The sequence below is a fragment of the Sprattus sprattus genome, assembly GCF_963457725.1.
Source record: "Sprattus sprattus genome assembly, chromosome: 17".
In the NCBI taxonomy this organism is placed as follows: domain Eukaryota; kingdom Metazoa; phylum Chordata; class Actinopteri; order Clupeiformes; family Clupeidae; genus Sprattus; species Sprattus sprattus.
In genome coordinates, this window is record NC_137915.1 from 22,181,121 (window position 1) to 22,201,114 (window position 19,994).

The window sequence follows — 19,994 nt, forward strand, 5'->3', positions numbered from 1 at the left end:
TTAGGAGTCCTTGTCGCTTTCCTCAGCGCCGTACATATCTGCCAGCTTCTTGAAGCGCGGCCCCCAGTCGCTCAGGTAGTTGTAGTCGTGGTCTCCTTCGCTGGCGGCCGACTCCAGCGAGCTGAGGCTCTGCGCCACAGAGCCGCTGCCCTCGTAGGCGTAGGTGGCCAGCGAGTCGTACGGCGGCGCCGTGGGGTCCGAGTCGTTATCCGACAACCGCTGGGAGATGAAGTTCCGCACGTCGGTGTTGTCGCGCAGGGCCCCCGCCACTCCACCAACACCACCAGCGGCCGCGACCGAGGATGGCGGCGGCCTCCGCGGTAGTGGCGGGAAGAGCGCGTCGGGGATGATGTCGCGCCGCAGCTTGCTGTCCTCCAGCGCCTCGGGGTTGCGCAGTGTGCCGATGTCGAAGGCCTGCGTGTCTTCCTCTCCGCCGCCCTCATCATTGTAGCTCACCACGTTGTCACGCACGTCCTCCTTGGACATGATCAGCGGCTCCTTCTTGCGCTGACGCCGCAGGGCTGCGAACAGCACCACCAGCACTAGAGAAAAGAGACCAGAGAGAAAGAGAGAGAGAGAGAAAGAAAGAAAGGGATGACAAGAGGGGGGGGAGAGAGAGGCGACAACATGGTCACTATGGAGACAGCGAACAACATGACTTTGAGAAGAAAGTAATAAAACAAAAAAAGATGCCACAAAGAAAGGAAGAGGAGAAAAGCTGAGATCGATATGAAGACAAATGACAACACAACTTTAAAGATGAAGAGTAAAGTGGGTACAGAGAGACAGCAAGCAAGGAATGGCAGCAGCAGTAGCAGCAGCAGGAGTTTTTATATAGAAAAGAACAGGATCAAAAACATGGTTCTCAAGGACTCCCGAAACAATACCAAAATGTGAAATTGAAATATGAAGAGAAAGCGTAAGGGAGGCAGTGAAGGAGAGCAGCGGCATGATGAGTTTGTGGAGAGAGGAGAGGAGGCAGCGACAGCATAATGGCCATGACCAACACAGAAACTGACCCATGATTACTATGGTGACAGACATCAAGGTTACAGGGACAGGGGAGATATTACGTTGTGATCAGCACAAGAGAAAAAGTCACAAACAATCACACGCATATATACACCAAAACACACTTCAAGGTGCAGAGTCAAAAAGTAAATATTGACCAACAACAACAAAGGTGCTTTTGTGTCACAGTATTAAGATTTGTGGGATTTTGAGCAAGTAAGTTTGATTTGTTGTTGATCCACATGAGACATTACAGTGACCCAACATACTTCTTGCCTTCCATCCTCACAGAACATTCCACCAAGTTATACTCCTATCGTTTTGAATATTATATAAAATGTATAGCTTTATGGCATGTATATCATAGAGTATATAGATTTTTGTAATAATACATTGCAGAAGTATGTCATCATATTACCTTATAGAGTGAAGTATGCAGTTATATAGACTGTTGTACACTGAGTAATAAACCAGAATGTGTAAAATACTATTGGTTGTGTATGTAGTACTTACTCAGGAGTATGCAGACACAGAGCAGTATGGCCACCAGTGCCCCGGTGCTGAGGCCGGCCGTGAGGACGAGGGCTTCAGCGTTGCACAGCTTCATGTTGCCTTCGCGATCGCACGAGCACACACGCACTGTCAGCGTGTTGGTGCTGCTCAGCATGGGGCTGCCGCCGTCGGAGATCACCACGGGAACCAGGTAGCGGCTCCGCTGGAGTCGGCTGTAGCCGCTGCGCAGTGTCAGGATCATCGCCGTGTTGTCTGTTTGACATTAATCACATAGTTTTAACTCGCGCTGTCCGTTCATGACATAGCCAAGAGTTTCAGCACACTATTTCTACTTACTACTGCCTATTGAACGAGATCTCGTATCTAACCCTTTGCAGCTGTACTGTATGATGAAATATTATTAATGGCATGTGCAAGAGAATCGGAGGGAAAAAATCATATGCATGTGTAAGGAATGAAACGAAGTTAAAGAAGTGAAACTTTAAGCCTGGGTCTGTAATGATTTATGACACATTCTGTTCTTTGTCAGGAGTTGGCTGAGGTTATAAATCTCTTATTTGAAAGACCTATAACTCCTAATTAATGCATTATGAATGTTCTCATTACGCCCCAGATGGTGCCTGTTGTCATGGGAACATACCGTTATTGTCTCGGACGGTGAAGTTGGCTTTGACCGAGGCTTCGGGCGCCAGACGGAATGAGAAGCGCTGGCCCCTGATTGGCTCGTCTGGATCCGCGGCGCTGATCATCTGAATCCTCTGAGATGACACACACACAGAGACTTTAGCACATCAGTGACACCCTCAAGTATTACTCTGTCAAAGTCTGGTTTTGTCACATGTATTTATTTTTTGTTTTTGATTCTCATACGCATCTGAATCTGCAACAAAGAGATGAGCATTCTGAGGTTGAGAATGTGAGAACCGTACATTTCTGGGTACACTGAGTTCATCTTCACATTTTCATGAATCTATGAGATAATGGACTTGAATGGTTTATTAATGTACTGAGACGCCCATGATGGGGGCTGTAGAAATCCTTAGTGGGATATGCCTGAGTTACAGTACAACATGTTTTCTCTCTCTCTTTTCCCCCCTTTCCTCTACGCATTCTCATCCCCGTCAGGTTTATTAGATCTCATGCTCCCGAGGAAGGTCACACTCAAGGTCACACACCAGTTGCATAAGGGGGATGGAGTGAGGGAGATGGAGAGAGCAATCAGAGCCGAGGAAGAGAGAAGAGAGTACTCGGGGTGAAAGGGAAGAAATGGAGAGATCTAGGAGGGGTCATTAGCAGACGTAAATGTAGAATGTGAGGATAGGGAGGTTGAAAGAGTATACGGGAAAAGAGGGGGTTGTGTGTGTGTGTGTGTGTGTGTCTGTGTGTTGGTTTACCTGTCCAGCTTTGGCGTTTTCACAGACATAGGTCTCGTAAAAGGTGGCGAAGGTTGGTGGGTTGTCATTGACATCCAGGACTTTGATGGACACAGGCACACGGCTGATCTGGTTCAGGTTGTCTGGGAGATAACGGAAGCAGTCAGCATACAACTATAACTTTTGCTAACTATTATGGGATTTCTAGGGGATTGATCCGTGACAAACGCAAAGGAGGGAGAGAATTACGAGTGTTCAGTGTGACATTAAGACCTGTTCCATGCTCTTATGTCAGATGTGAGCACCAACACAATTCTGATTAATCCCTCATCTTGGTTATGTAAGAAATGTGGCACGGTGCTTCAGACGTAGAGTTAGTAGTTATGCAAGTGCACATCAGAAGTATTTATAGTTGATGTAGCATTAGCGTTACAGGGCTTATTTAGAGAACTTCAAGATGCCGTTTCAAGTGTTAGCGGTTAGCAGAGTGATTTTGATGTTTGGCAGCAACAGTCACTCACTGAACTCCTCAGCCCTGATGGAGATGTTGTGCCAGGGAAGCTCCTCGCGGTCCAGGGGCTTCTGGAGGTAGACTGAGCCGTTCCCTGGGTACACATTGAAGACGCGGTCCATGTCTGTGTGCCGGTCGATGGAGTACCTGCCCGAAGAGACAAACAGACACAGGTGAAGTGAGTTCACCCTAGCCTGACGATGTCATACTCATAATTCTAGTCAGAATAGGAGTCTGAGACCGAACCATTGGGCTGTGATTATGGGGCGTGTTTCAACGAACCAGGAAAGAAAATTCCTCTTTGCTGAATTGGATACCTAGAACCAATCAGAGCAACGTAGTATTATTACCATCTGATAGATTAAACTTTTACCTGATCCCGTAGGAAGGACGGCAAAAACATCTTTTCAATCGACAAATGCCTTGAACGCGTTTCTCTGTTCCTCTTTCAAAATGAATGCGCTGTCAATATCTGTTGAGATATGCCTGCTCACATTACTTAATTAGCACTCAAGGCTAGAAGCTACCATTTGTTTCAATGTTTTTTTTTGTCTACGCGTTAGCATAACCGATCAATAATGGTCTAGAGTGCTTCAGTTAAGACCTACAATCTTTGGCAACACTCGTTTTGCGTATACACAACTAACCGAGTCAATGTAGACATAAAAAAAGTTGTGTAGATAGCTTAAATCATATAAAATATGTCCCACTAAGCTCCCGAGACGGCGCCATCTTTGTCCGATGTATAGGCTATTCTATCTATATCTGTCCATCAACGTATAAAGCCCGCCCTTACAATTTTATTGGTCAGATCACTTTTCGGTGGGTTTGAATCCCTCCCAACTAGCTCGACTCCAGACTGAATCTCCCAGACCAAAAATTTTGTGGGCGGAGTTCAGGCTGGTATCCAGGCTAAGTTCACCCATTCACACAACAAAAAACCTGTAACTAACTGTCACCCATCAAAAACAGTCTCAGGGCGGGGTGGTTTTAACATGGTTTGCTCTCGGGCTAATGAAGCTTATTTGTGAAACCACATGAAAATAATTGAATTGCTCTGAAGCGCACAAAGCAAAAATGAAATGAGCCCACCGGTGGAACATCTAATGTCCGTTGTTAACAGCGTTTCCGCGTAATGGCGGCATTAGTCATTATTAGCCCTGGGTGCCTTTCCCGGCCCCAAGGAGACCAGGGCACAGGTAAGTATGCCCTTCTCTCTGCTTAATGAAGTTTATCATTAGCCGGAGCTTGCTTGGCCAACATTGCCACGGCGATCCAAGGCGCCTGACCTATTTAGAGCTACGGAGAGCGTCTGGCATTGGCGGCGGCGGCGGCGGCAGTGGCTAATGCGGGAGGCTGACACACTTCTGCCGCACTCGCGCTCTAATAAGATAATAGCGCGACCCAAGGGTGTTAATCGCTGACACTGATCGGTTGATAGGGGAATACACATGCGCAGATACAGATACACACACACACACACACTCACTCTCTCACACACACACACACAGGTTATACGCTTGTGTTTTGTTTCTCTCGTGCGTGCTTTCAGATGAACACCATACATCAGTTTGATTAATGGGGCGGAGGAGCAGCACAGGAAATAGGAGGAGGATGTTGCCCTCCCCGCGGGGGGTGTGTGTGTGTGTGTGTGTGTGTGTGTGTGTCTGTGTCTGTGTCTGAGAGAAAGAGAGAGAGAGTATGTGTGTGTGTGAGAGTGTACGATCAGTGTGTGGCTCTTTCTGAGACTCTGAAACCTCCCTCTCCTCACCCAAACCCCTCTGCTACATCACCACCTCCACACCTCCGCTGTCAACCTATGGGTTTTTATCTGATTGCTAAATTCCCCTCCCTCCCTCTCTCTCTCTCTCTCTCTCTCTCTCTCTCTGGCTGTCCCCCCCCCCCATTCCCTCATTTTCGGTAGCTGGCTCTATCTCTGCTCCCCTTCTCTTTCCCCAGCTGTACGTCTCCTCTCATTTAGTTGGTGGCGTTTGTTCAATGGCTAATTGCTTTTCTAATATCCGCCATAATTCAGTGGGCGGTAGACTCCTCCTCTGATTAGCGCCGGGAGATAATGGTGTTTTAATGTCAGTCCTGAGGAGCTGTTCGCAGCTGGACACCCCCCGTCCACCACCACCCGCACACCCCCCTCGCGTCCTAATCATGCCAGCCACATCCCTGTTTTCCTCCCATTTCCTGGTGGCTGGTTTTGCACAGGAAGTCCTGTGACGGAGGCAGCAGTGGGCATGTTTGCCTGCTAAGCGCTAGGGCTTTGGTGAGAGTCCAGAGGCCCATGGTGGCTACTGAAAGGGGGGTAGAGAGGGAGTGGGTTCAGAGCCAGTACTTTTCCACGAGTGCAAAGCAACAGAAGCTGAATTCCCTGTTCTTTTCTGCTATAGTCTGGAGTGGGGGCCTCTGGTACCAAACCCTGAGAGTCTGAGAGCAAGTGAAGTGGTCCACTGTGTTTACTCTTTCTTCTCCCTCACCTTCATGGCAGCAAAAATGTATTCAGTACACATAGAGAGAGAGAGCGAGAGAAAGAGCAGGAGAGGTCTGATGTGAAGTAGCCAGCATTACTTTACATAATATGTCTACTAGAGAAGCTTTTGTAACAGGATACAGCTTTTTTCCTCAAGGATACAGACCTGTGTTCATTCAGAAAGTCATGTAAGCACAAGCTTGATTGTGTTAATGCATATGAGACTGTGATGTGTGTACTCCTCCAGATGTGCTTAACAAAGTACCTGTAGATAACAATATCAAGGCTGTGTGTGCGTGCGTGCCCGCCTAAGTACCTGACGGGGCTCCGGTTGTTGTCGGGGTCCATGGCACTGACGGAGCCGACGATGGTGCCCACAGGAGCACTCTCCAGCGCCTCCATCAGGTAGGAGGACCTCGGGAAGACAGGCGGCTCGTTCTCATCCTCCACCGCCACCTTCACCACCGCCGTGTCGTGGAACGGCCCCAGCATGCGGAACCGCGGGTCCAGGTAGCGGTTCTCCACCTGGACCCGCAGCGAGTACATGCGCTTTTTCTCGTAGTCCACTGGCTGAAAGAGCAGGGAAAGTGGTGACTTACGCAACACATGACAAGGAGAAACACCACTTGCTATGTCATTACAACACTAAAGATGGATTTGAGTAGGCCACTTGTGCAGTTTCTTCAAAACCAAAATATTGATAAATTGTATTTTTTTACATTATGTTCCAGATTGGAAAGGACATTAGCAAATGTGCTGCCCCGTCCTCCTTCTCTCAGACTCTTCTGCTCTTGTTTTCTGCAAGTTGGCGTTGGCCGTGTGTGTTTCAGTGGAGGCAGGTGCTGAGACTAAGTTAGCTGAATGAGCTGATACTGTGGGAACTAATGCTGCTTTGGATCTGTGTCTCATTAGGGCCGTGCTTTGTGCCTTAGTAGTGTTAGTGAATAAAACATGTTGCATGATTAGGTGTCCAACGTCCACACCAGAGACACAGGAACACAAAACACCATTATGGGTGTAAATTAAAAGAGGTGGTGGCAGTGTCAAAGCACCACACAAAAGGCAGTTTTCGTGGCAGGATGTGAACCACTTTGTGAGTCAGGATCACAACTTTACAGGCAGAAAGAAGTCCAAAGGAACACACAGTGATGCCATAGAGGAGTGTAGAAATAGGTGGGAAATAGATAGAGAGACGAGGTATAGTACACATATATTGGGTGAGACAGATGTACGCAAGAGTATGTATAGGAAAGAGTATTTATGGATGAATGCAAAGGGGAAGGTGTTGGGGAAAAAAGAAACAGCTTTGAAATAGGTCAATAATATGATATAATGGCGGGTGAACAGATGAGTGCGTGGGCAGAGGGCCATAGGTTATTGATGGGTAAATGCTCACCAGGTTGAGAGTGAGGATGCCCTCCTGAGAGTCCTTGTCAGTGGTGATCTTGAAGACGTCGCGGCCCTCCTCGCTGGAGATCTTGTACTCCATCTCAGCGTTTCTCCCTACGTCGTTGTCTCTCGCTTGCAGACGTCCAACCACCGAACCTGGCTGTGCCGACTCGAGGATGCTGAACTGATACACACCTGAAGGGCACACACACACACCCACATTCAAATAAGAATGATTGCTTCAATGGTTTTGTCGAAACATGATTGACTTTGGGATACTGAATGAATACACTTGGAACACACACCTACACTCAAATATTCACATAAGAATGTTTTCTTCTGAAGTTCAGTGGAATTTCACCCACAAAGCAAACTACATTTAACACACACACACACACACACACTGCTCTGTTTGCAGGGTTCTGTTAGGTAGTTCTGCTAGAAATGGTGACTGCTGATGCCCTTGGCTCGTGTGTGATGGGCTTAAGAGCTTTCACGTTGGGGAAGAGTTTTCCACTCATGATTGGGCTGCAGTAAAAAAAAGTCTTTCAGAAACGAAAGGTTAACCGTCACATCACAAAATCTCCAGCACCTCCACACACACACACACACACACACACACCATCACACACACACACACACACACACAGGCAAACTCTAATACGCACAGTCATAAGCTATTTATTATGTCATGCGTCACCCTGTGCCCATTGTGAATCTGAGTGTGTGTGAGAGAGATTCTGAGTGTGTGTGAAAGATTCTGGATGTGTGTATAACCCTGCAGTCCTGCTGTTCCTTTTAAATAAATACCTGCATTGCCCCACAGGAGATGATAAACACACAGCACCTCAGCCGTAAAGCATTCTGACAGGGATATGGCAGACCACAAAGCATCTTGCCCCACATACACACACACACACATACACACACACAGACACACACACACACACACACACTCACTCTGACAAATGCCTGGAGGAATAAAAAGGCATTTAGCGTGGTGGCATAGCCCTCACACTTGACAACATCAGGGAGTGGCACTCACTCCTCTCCTTACTGCTGATTAGAATACACACCTTCCCTTCTGTCACTCTCTCTCTCTCACTTCTTTCCTCTGTTTGCTCATCCCTCTCTCTCTCACTCCATCACTTTCATCTGTGCCTGAGTTGCCACCCTCCCTCCTGTTCTTTCTCTATTTTTATCACCTTCAATCATTTTCTCAGCCCCTCTCTCTCCTATTATTCTCTCCCTCCCTCTCCCCTCCATCTCTCTCACTCATTCCCTCTCTCTCTCTCTCCATCCCTCTCTCTCTCTGTCTTGGAGAGAGCTGTGATGTGATGATGTGTTTGTCCCTGTTGAGGGGTGTGATGAATGTGGCGAGGCTGCTGCGATGGCATGCTCTCTGTAATGTGAAAGGACTTACATCAGGCCACACACACACACACACACACACACAGAGTAAGGGGAAACGGAGTGACACCAGTAATCTGTCAATCTGTTTCAGCTGTGTCTGCACTTCACAAGATGCATGCATGAAGAGAGAGAGAGAGAGAGAGAGAGGGATGGAGAAAGCAAGATAGAAAGAAAGAATAAATTAAACTAAAAGTGTCCAATACGATTGGGGTAGAAATCAAGGACAGAGAGATGGAAATGGAGTGATAATAAGTGAGCTGAAGAAACACTGAGAGGGAGAAAAAGTGGGTGAGAGAGAGAGAGAGAGAGCGATAGATAGATGAAACCCGAGGAGTGCGCTCTCCTCTCATTTAACAGGGATTAGTGCACACAAAGAGGGCCCTTCCCTGTAGTCTGTAATTATCCTCTGACTGGATAGAAACTCCCACAATCCAACTCTCCCCCCCCACCCCTGACCCCACCCCACCCCTTCTCCTCAGTAACCTCAACCCTACCCCCACCAGAGCTGGCAACAGATGGACAGGGCCACCGTGACACTCCCACATCCATCCGGTCTTCCATCTGTCTATTTATCTATCTGTCTATTTATCCATCCATCTATTTTTCTATCCTTCTCAACCCATTCATGTTTATTTCTTCTTTGACTGGGTGTGATGTGAACAGTGGTGGCAGAAAAACAGGGGAGGACAGAGAGGAGAATAAAGAAAAAGTAAAATAAGACAGAGTTTGGTCAGCTGGTGGTCGGTGGGACTAACTCTGTGTTTGTCTGCGTTTGTGTGTGTGTGTGTGTTTGTGTGTGTGTGTGTGTTTCGGTCTGTGTCTGTGTCTGTGTCTGCGTGTGTGCGTGTGCATGTGTAAAGGACAACAAGGTCACCCTATGGGAGGCGTAGTCAGTTGCTGTTCTGGTGTGTGTGTGTGTGTGTGTGTGTGTGTGTGTGTGTGTGTGTGTGTGTGTTTTTGTGTGTGTGTTTGTCTGTGTCTGTGTGTGTGTGTGTGTTTGTGTGTGTGTGTAGGGGGGTAGCGTAGTCAGTTGCTGCTCTGGTCGTGGGCGATACTAACTCTTAACTGTGTGTGTGTGTGTGTGTGTGTGTGTGTGTGTGTGTGTTTGTCTATGCGTGTGCGTGTGTGTGTGTGTGTGTGTGTGTGTGTGTTCACTCACCCTGGGGGAAGCGCGGTGGGTTGTTGTTGACGTCGCTCAGTGTGATGCTGACGGTGGTGGTCCCAGACAACCCCCCCATCTGGCCTGCCATGTCCTTGCCCTGGATCACCACCTGGTAGTGCTCCCGGTTCTCCCGGTTCATGTCCTGCAGGGCCGTTCGGATGAGGCCTGTGCCGACAGCACACACGCACACGCACACACACACACAAAACATGTTATTAGCATGGAGAAGATGTATTAAAACACAACACAGATGTTTTCCGTTTTGCAATCCATTGTGTACAAACACACACACACACACACACACACACAGAACACACGCAAATACTGCACAAATGTTTGAAGTTTTGCGGTCTGTTGTGCACACACACACACACACACACATACACACACATACACACACACACATACACACACACACACACACACACACACACACAGGTGGTGTTTCACTACACTCACACAGGTTATGATGGATTTGTTAATTCATAAGCCAGAGAATACAGCTGCAGGGATAATTGACTTGAGAGCACAGAGGCATAGTGCCTATCCTGTCATCACACTCTGACGCTTTTGTCTTTTGAGACACGTTTCACACGTTTCCAAACATCCCCAAAGACTCAGCATGTCTTCTCTCCTCCTGTAGTTCTACAGTAAAGGGCAGGATGAGATTGCATTGACAGAGTTCAGCGCTTCTTGTGTTTTTCTCTTCCCAGAGGAGTTTTAGTGAATATCCAACAGAGCTGATATGAAGCCCAATCACTCAGGAGACACACACACACACACACTCTCTCTCTCTCTCTCTCTCTCTGTCTCTCTCTTTAACACACACACAATATACCCTGCTGTAACACAAACACAGAATAAGTGATTTTCAATCTGTCCTGACCATCACATACTTTTACTGTCAGTATTGAAAATGCAGTCATTATCTCAGTTTTGTCTGTGTCTCACTCACTCACTCACACACACACACGCACACACACACACACACACCACACACACAGACAGAGAAAGAGAGAGCTCAGGTTTTGGTAAACAGTGCAATACTTTGTTCACTGTTCACGGGAAGCAACTCTATTCAGATGTACAGACACACACACACACACATTCAGACACACATTTTCAGAATATCTGTGTAGTGTGTCTTCTTCGCTCTTATTCAATCCATATTCTCCCTATCTCTCACTGCACACACATATGTACACACAGAGCTTATGATTTCAGGACAGGGCTTCTCCTCTTTGAGATGGGAATAGAGGGGGGGGGGGGGAGATATCAGATTGTGAGGCCCACCAGGGATAAAGCATATTAGTGCTAAGCTGTCTGCTAATCCACAAACGGCCTTTTTTTTGTCTCCGTTTCCCTTTTGTGTAAGACAGGCAGCAGGAGCGCCCCACTTTACACATGATTATATGATTGCAGCCAGAACACACACACACACACACACACACACACACACACACACAGGGGATAGCTACAGTCAAGAACACACACCCAAGCCCAGATGCAAACAATCAACTCTGCCTTTTAGGGAAAGGCAAGCAAAGGAGAGGATTATACAGTAGTCTTGTTTACATGGGAATGCATAGAGAGATAATGACAGATAGAGAAGGGGGAGTAAAGTGAAGGTATAACTGCATTATGGTTTTCATATACACTCACACCCACACATGTACATTCCCTCACAGAATGACACACACACACACACACGTGTCTATAGAGAGAAAGAGAGAGAGTGGGAGGGAGAGAGAAACAGAGAGACAGACCCACCTGTGTTAGGCTCCACTGAGAAGTAGGGTTGGCCCTGCAGGATGCTGTAGACCACGCGGGCACTGTTGCCGTAGGAGATGTCGTCCGCATCAGTGGCCGTCACCGTTATCACTGACGTCCCTGTGGAGGCAAAAAGGCTTTTCATTTTTTTTTTGTCATTCTCTCCATCCATCCAGCCATCCGCTGTTACCTCTTATTATGTCCCTTCCTCGAAGCCCTGCAGTCATCTTAGTCCATCCTTTGCCACACAGCCCCTCATTAGAGCACTTTAGCCCCCCCCCCCCCCCCACTCCTCTCACTAAATTGTTTTGTTCTGTATCTCTCCTCTCTTGTTATTTGACCATCATTACTAAAAGAAAAGGAGCCTTGGCCTCAAACCGACTGGAAAAATTCCATTAGGCCTTCAAAGTGAGCCACGTTTGCATGTATGTATGTATGTGTGTGTGTGTGTGTGTGTGTGTGTGTGTGTGTGTGTGTGTGTGTGTGTGTGTGTGTGTGTGTGTGTGTGTGTGCCTGTGTGCGTGTCCTCCTGAAGCATGGTTAGAAGGGAGAGAGCGAGCAGGAGCCTGCATGATTCATGCGGCACGGAGCGCCTGGGCTTGCCGTGGAGATGACTGAGGTCAGAGGTTGGGCTGCATCCCTCCACAGAACTCTGCCCAGGAGGCTTATTAGCTGGATAAACTCCATTACTGCAGTGCAGCCACCTAATGGCCGTGCAGAAATAACAAAAGGACACGCCGCAGGTAAAAAAACGATCAAATATACCAAAAACACACTGCGTAGGAGTGTGTTGTATTGTTTTCATGCGTGGCTGAGCATTCGACTGTGTTTGTTTCTGTGTGTACATAAGCTTATGGATGTAAGAATATCTGTGTGTGTGTGTGTACATGTACATTTCTGTGAGTTTCGAAAAAAAATCCTGAATATTTACTGTTATATAAAACCTGCAACAGTTATTTGTTGTTTGTTTGTAGTTTGTATGTGTGTGTCTGTTTATTTCTGTGTATTTGAGTGTCAGTTGATCTGTTTTTAAAACATAACTCAAGCAGTCAGACTGAGTTGAATAAAGGCTTTGAGTGTCAGTTGATCGTTATTAAAACTTATGTCCCTCTGGAATGAAATACTGTTTTCTGATTGGCTAATGGGGTGTACATTAAGTTCGTATAGACGGACACCTTGGACGTAGTCCCAGTAGAAAAGTTAAATCGCCGTTCCATATCAATGCTCTTGATTGGTTACCATTGACAACTAACGTAACGTTTTTTTTGTTGAAAAAACTCACTACTTTCTCTAACGGGAGCACTAGGCTTCAAATCAAGAATTCATCAGGTTATTATGCATATTAAGTTTCCTAAAGATAAAGGACATTCTAAATAATGATAATAATAAAAACAATTTTTGGATGTTGTAAACGGGAGATAAGCGGGATAACGGCCTTCGAGCTGTACAGTTCTACAAAGATAATGGACTGCGCGTCGTGGAGTTCTTTGCCCCGCATCATCCATTATCTTTGTAGAACTGTACAGCTCGTCGGCCGTTTTCCCTTACATAACTCAAGCAGTCAGACTGAGTTGAATGAAGGCTTTGCAAGCTGATAGAAGGCTGCTATCCCCTTCCAACTCGGTAGTCATATTCACTCAGGAGTGTTAACATGGGTTCTCTCTCTCTCTCTCTCTCTCTCTCTCTCTCTCTCTCTCTCTCTCTCTCTCTCTCTCTTGCTCTCTCTCTCTCTCTCTGCTGTATTTTAAAAGCCAAGCTCTTGACGGTTTTAAGACAACTCTATCAGTTCTGGCGCCTCGTCCTTCACGGCGAACAGCTGAGCGATCGTTTTCCCGTCAAGAGAGGCAGGAGGCAAGAGACGAGGTGGTAGTGGCAAGCACCGAGGCTCTTTACGAGATGCGTTAGGGTCGGAGACTCCCAGATGATAAACACATCACATCATATTTACACTCTCCTGCACTCTCACACACACAAACACATACACAGACACACACACACACACACACACACACACACACACACACACACACATGCAAACACACACTCCCAAGTTCTGCTGTGAGAGACTTCCCAGACAATTAATTCAGGCAAAGACACTTACACTGACAGAGCAAGCCACACGCCCCATTTACTTTCTCTCATACACACACACACACACACACACACACACACACTCTCTTTCTGTCTCTCTCTATCTTAATTCCCCAGTGTGTGAGCTACACTAACATAGACAGAGACTTTAACACTCTACAGTGTAACAAATACATCACGAGTTTGCTCAGACTTGCACACTTGTGCACTCACGGCGAGACGCACATTCTTGAAACCAACACAGGCCTGACAACGTGCCAGAGCTGTAATGTGATGTAATTAAATGTTTTATTAAAAGCTTAAGTGGGGGAAATCGAATGAATAAAAATCCGATACACTCTCTGAGATGGAGCCCCGGTACAAGGCCCTTTCGGACTTAACCACTTAGTTAATACAGTAAATGTTAGCTAATGCCATTCATTCCATCAGTCAATCCAGCTGACCCCCCCCCCCCCCCCCCCCCCACACACACACACACACACACTCACAAACACACACACATACCGACCCACACACTTTTTAATTATGATGATTGATAGAGCTCCATTGATCCCCTTAAAAGTCTCGCTGGTACATCAGCCCCCCCTGTAATCCCCATATCTGTGGTCGAGGATCACATGGAGGGGCATCAATAGCGCTCGCTAGTCCTCACCACAGAGAGACCCAACCCCCCATCCCAACGCCAGGTCAGCTGCCGCCATCTCCTGACCCAGCTGCGGGGCCAGATTTAGCCGCATTTACCGGGATTTAGTTAGGAACTGTGCCCTCACCATCGGCAGAGCCAACGCCACATGCGTACTGTTAACTACCGCCCTATGCATGCATGCATAAGCTGGGATAGGAAGTGATTTACGGAGCAGGATTTTTTTCTGGGATGTGACTGATTGCTGGTCTATTTTGGGGTGGTGGGATGTTTCAGGGCAGAACGCCATCAGTGGTCCACTGTGAACAGCAGGACACTGATTTCTAATGATGGGTCTCTTTTCAGACTCAGGGAGTCAGTCGAGGGCTCTTTCACTTGTGTATTGACAAGCCCACCCACTGGTATTGGCTGAGGATGTCGTTTTCCATGCTGAGGACAAATGTCATTAAGACTATACGGGGGGGAAAAAAACTTCCACTTAGAACCACAGAAACTGATGTTAGGATAGGATAGGTTACATGGTAGGGCACTGTCTCACAGGTGGGGTTTTTTGGTAATTAGCTGTGGCTAATTGGTAAAAGGACACCTGCCCTGGCATCATGAGCTCACAATTAGTTAAGGCCCTCTAACCAAAGGGCCTCCACCAAGCTGACACACACACACACACACACACGTTCAAGTCCACTACCGCTTATTCACATCATGTAGGGTTAGTGTGCATCGTATGTAAATTCTGTCATAAGCATATGGCACTCAAAAATCAGTGTTGTTTATCTTGATGTCCTTGAATTTTCAATGATATGCATTACTTTACAGTGAGCAGCATAGTAGCTGGGGACTGCTTTGTTGTATTGTACTGACTCGAGTTGTGTTGTGAGTCTATGGTATTACAAGAACCCTGCACAAATCTGTGTACCACTCACCCACGTCAGACATCTCGGGCACGCTGGCCATGTAGAGGGACTTGGTGAAGGTGGGCGCGTTGTCGTTGATGTCATGGATCTTGATGGTGAAGTTGGTCCAATCCTCGAGCGAGCGGTTTGTCTTGTTGCTGACGGCACGAGCTCGCAGCGTGTAGGTGGCGCGCTCCTCGCGGTCCAGGCGCTTGATGGCATGGATGTCACCCGAGCGTGGATCGATGGTGAAGACGTCACCCGCGCCCTCGCCCGTCAGCACGTAACGCACGGTTCCGTCTCCTGGGTCCTGGTCAGAGTGAAGCTACATAGGGAGAGAGAGAGAGGGAGAAAGAGAGAGAGGGAGAAAGAGAGAGAGGGAGAAGGAGAAGGAGAGAGGGAAATGGATGGGGGGGGGGGGGGGGGGGGCAAGCAGTGTTTAATTATTAGAGAACTCTTAAGTGAACAACATTACCTGATGGCTTAAGCGCTCAATAGATGTAAAGTCAATAAAGACCATTCATATTCAGATTCAGATTTGTGAGAGAGACAAAGAAAAAAGAAACAAAGAGATTGAAACCCGGGGACTGAATGAGACAAGAAGCGCGGAAAAGAGGAGAGAGAGGGAATACAGAAAGTGTGAGAAAAAGAGGCCACACAAACACAGACAGACACACAGACAGACAGACAGGGTGTGGTAGAAAAATGGAGAAGAGCAGTGTGGAATAGCAAATGCGGCTCCATTCCGGCTCTCTGGTACCTAATCTACAGCATCATTCAATCTCCATGATGATAATGCATTTTATTACAGCTTCTGAAATCAATACTTTTTATTTCAATTACCTCCCTGTCCGTGCCCCGCGAGGTTAATAAGGACGTGATCAATATCATATACTCCACTGTCATCATTTAACTGCGCGAGCCTCCCTGGGCCCCCGGCCTCACATTATGCCCCTTTTAGAGGCTCCAGCAGGAGAGATGGGAGCGCAGATTAATGCTGGGTTCCCACGGCGACCCGACCAGCCTCGGCAGTGAGATATGGGCTTTCTTACCTGCGAGACGCATCAGTAAAACCTTTTTCTAATGGCCACGCCATGTAGGGCTGCATAATGTGCATTATCACTAAGTAGCGATCGGAGGCAGAGGCATACATCACAGGGCTCATCGCTCAAACTGGATTATGAGGAGGATGCATAATTTAGCCAGGTTGTTTTTGTTTCGCGCCCAATGATGTTATGCATATTGCCGCTCCGTGATTAATGACTAGAGAATCCATTCACGTGAAAAGGCATTAAGCTCCTGGTTACCAATCTTGTGTATAACGCATGTAGCCATGTGTCCTCTGACCTGTATGGTTTGAGGTCGGGTTCAGAAACGGGGGGTCAGTAACGCATTGTGCTGTTTCGTAGATATTGGAGGCAATATTAGATGAAACAGTGATTACAGACCTGACCATTAGCACAGAGGGAAGCAGAAGATTGCCTTGACAACAGACGGGTCAATTCTATAGCACACCAGACAGCCGATCCGTCTCACCGGGCCTGGCCCACGTTCTGTCTTCCTATTCGAGCAGACGCTCATTTTCTCCGTTCTCACTTCTTTACCCGTCTGCCTTGCTGCCTTCTCTCTCATCCCTCTCGTCACCCCCTCTCCCTCTCCCCCTCCACATCTTCCCTTCCCTCATGATAAATTCAGTGCGGTTCAGGTGCCGGATGGCTCAGCTCATGCCTCTTGTTGTGAGAGTAGTCTGGAGAGAAATGACCACCTTTAGCCTGTAAACATCTTTAATCAATGTCATATTTGTCTGCTCTTGCACTGGGCCCCCAAAACACTCTGACTGAGAGCAAAATGCATTTTGTCTTGTTTTGTTGCTTTGTATTTTTTATTTTCATTTTCTCAGCTATATGTTATTTTCCTCTTATGCGGTCTGACCCTGAATAGCAAACAACAGCCCGGTGAACAACAGAACAAACAAAACAATTCACCTTAAAAGTTCACCCTGGCAACGTGGTTGTTGTTTCTAATCTAAGATTCTCTTTAGTAGCTCTTGGTAGCCACCCTTAAATGCATTTTTTAAAACACTGACACACACACAATCCTGCTCCTCATTCTGTTCCATAACGACACACACACACACACACACACACACACACACACACACACACACACACACACACACACACACACACACACACCAGTAGCTGCTCCCTCAGCATAGTTTGATTCAATCTCTTCACTTCGCTGATGGATGTGATAACATTGTTCCTCATCACCATAATCTATAAGTTCATATATGCATATAAGGCAACCCAGCTCTGTTCACTCACTTTATCTCTTTTCTTCCCTCCTAACCTCCTATCTCCACTGTGGAATGCTGCTGCAGTCTACTTGCAGAAACCCTCTGCTTACAGCTGCCCTTTCCCACCCAGCTGTTATGCACAAACTCTACTCTCCTTATGATACATGTACATACTATGTGCCAGCCTATTTACCAGTAATATAAACGAACACCATCACTGACATCGTTTTCTGCTTCATTGCTCTGCTTGTCATAATAGTTATAATAGTAACCTTATGAGGAAAGTCTTCCCAATACGATTTTCTACAGGCAATACATTGAATCCTCACTCTCCATTTTTATCCACAATCAATCTAGTATATATCATGTATATGGGCCATTCTACCGAATTGATGCAAAGTCATGTCGGATATATTTTGATTTTTTTATGGTTTATTCCCAAAACTTTGTCCATATGTATATTGTACCATATCTAAAGTACACATATCTAGTAAAAGAACAGTCAAGTTTTATATTGTATTTTCAGAATGTGTTGGAATGTTTTTCCTCTTCCAAAAATTGTCACTACCGAAACATCACATTTACTATAGTAAAAAAGTATTATTATTGACCTGTTCAGATTGTGTTTCCTTCCCTTCTCTGAAGAGTATTTTTACAAATATCTCTTGAAGGTTTTCACAATGAAATCCATAGAAATTAATTTTTTACCAAATTTTCAAGTTCAATTTATCTGTTTCGGTAGTGACTGCACTCTTTCGCTAGTGACTGCACTGTTGGATGGATGTTAATTTCTCTTTCCAAAATCATCCAAAAGGTGCTCTGGGCCGCCCTTTAGTCCACACAACACAGTTATTTAAAAATGATGGGATTGAACTACTTACCATTTCATTTTGTCACTACCGAAATCATCTGGTCACTACCATATGTTTCGGTAGTGACTGTTTCGGTAGTGACAATTCTAGCTAACTTTAAGCATAAATAAAGAATTGTAGCAAGCACACGGCTTGCAAACACATCTTTGAAGAGGTGAACACACATACAAACATAAGATTTTCCATGAAACCCCAAAAGGTTTACTTAATTGAAGAAAACATGCGTTTCGGTAGTGACAATTCTTAAGGTTACACATCGATTTTCAGACTTTGGAACACATTTATATAAAAACTATGGGATTTAGCTACTTACCATTCAACCATGAGGGACAGAGATGCAGTGTCACTTCATGGTCAAAAATGCAGAGTCGTGGCTAAAACACAGGCTCAGCCAATTAACTAAAACTCTTGTGTTTCGGTAGTGACATGAAAACTAGGGACATGATTTTTTGAGTATAGTAAATTGATTTAAAAATTAAACCCACAATAAATCTAAATATTCCAAGTTCTGTTTCAACCCAATCATAAAGATCTTTGAAATTAAATCATTGAAAAAAATCAAAAAAAATTGAAAAGTGTTATTTAAAGGTATTGAAATTTAGATGTCAGGGTTGGGGACAGCTACTTCCCAATAGAAAGTACCCTATAAATGATGATTTTGTTTATATTTAGCTTATCACTATCTCATGTAATGCATTTGGTTTATATAGACCATAACATTTTCTAATTAAATATCTATGCCTAAATACCTAATTGTTTTGTAAATAGTTTTTATTGTTGAGGGACTGCATATTACACAAATTCGGTAGAATGGCCCATATACCATCTAGTATGCGTCATGGATATGGAATGTATATGTTTTATTCTGATGTGTATATGAATTATTCAGCTCGCTTTGATTCTCTCTCCTCCTCCTATTTTCTCTAACCCCTCTCTTTTTTTATCCTTCCACCCGGTCTGCCCCCAGCTGATGGGTCCCCCCCTCCTTTTAGGTTCTGCTTAAAGTTTATTCCTGTTAAAAGGTAATTGTTCCTTGTCCCTATAAACTTAGTGCTTTCTCTGGGGGTTCCGGCTCTAGGCTCTGTAAAGTGCCTTGAGAAAATTTCAGTTGTTATTGGTGCTATATAAATCAAATTGAATTGACATATTCCAGATGTCTATACTTACTAGAGATTGCTTCTCTCTGTCTTTCCCTCTCAAACACACAAACACACACACACACACACACACACACACACACACACACACACACACACACACACACACACACACACACACACACACACACACACACAATCCTGTTCCATGCTCTTACATCACAGTGACAAGCACATACTCCAGTTCACACCTCTCCAGCTGTTGACTCCCTCCATCTCAGTATTTCAATGAACAGCAAAGTGTCCTTGCCTATGTCCAGTCTGCGTGCAGACACGCCCATTCCATCACTCAATCAACTTCTCTGACCCTTCAGACGGGAGAGAGCCGACAATACCACCCACACACAGACCGATGTCATCAAGCCTTCTCTCCCTCTCAGTCAAGACACAAGAAACACACAAATGAAGGCCTTCTCCA

At 46.0% G+C, this 19,994-nt stretch overlaps 1 protein-coding gene across 1 annotated transcript in view; it reads right to left on the reverse strand.

Annotated features, from left to right (window-relative positions):
- The window catches only part of LOC308378403 (cadherin-6-like), a gene marked incomplete at its 3' end in the record, with an annotated part of 27,361 nt that continues 7,367 nt past the window's right edge, over positions 1-19,994 (reverse strand). Inside the window, exons 2-11 of the mRNA XM_080855303.1 lie at positions 15,279-15,573; positions 11,622-11,741; positions 9,849-10,016; positions 7,284-7,471; positions 6,204-6,457; positions 3,419-3,555; positions 2,919-3,040; positions 2,165-2,282; positions 1,525-1,776; positions 1-542 (exon numbers count right to left, since the gene is read on the reverse strand). Coding sequence (XP_080711429.1) covers positions 1-542; positions 1,525-1,776; positions 2,165-2,282; positions 2,919-3,040; positions 3,419-3,555; positions 6,204-6,457; positions 7,284-7,471; positions 9,849-10,016; positions 11,622-11,741; positions 15,279-15,573 — 2,196 coding nt within the window. The remainder of the gene's footprint in view (positions 543-1,524; positions 1,777-2,164; positions 2,283-2,918; positions 3,041-3,418; positions 3,556-6,203; positions 6,458-7,283; positions 7,472-9,848; positions 10,017-11,621; positions 11,742-15,278; positions 15,574-19,994) is intronic.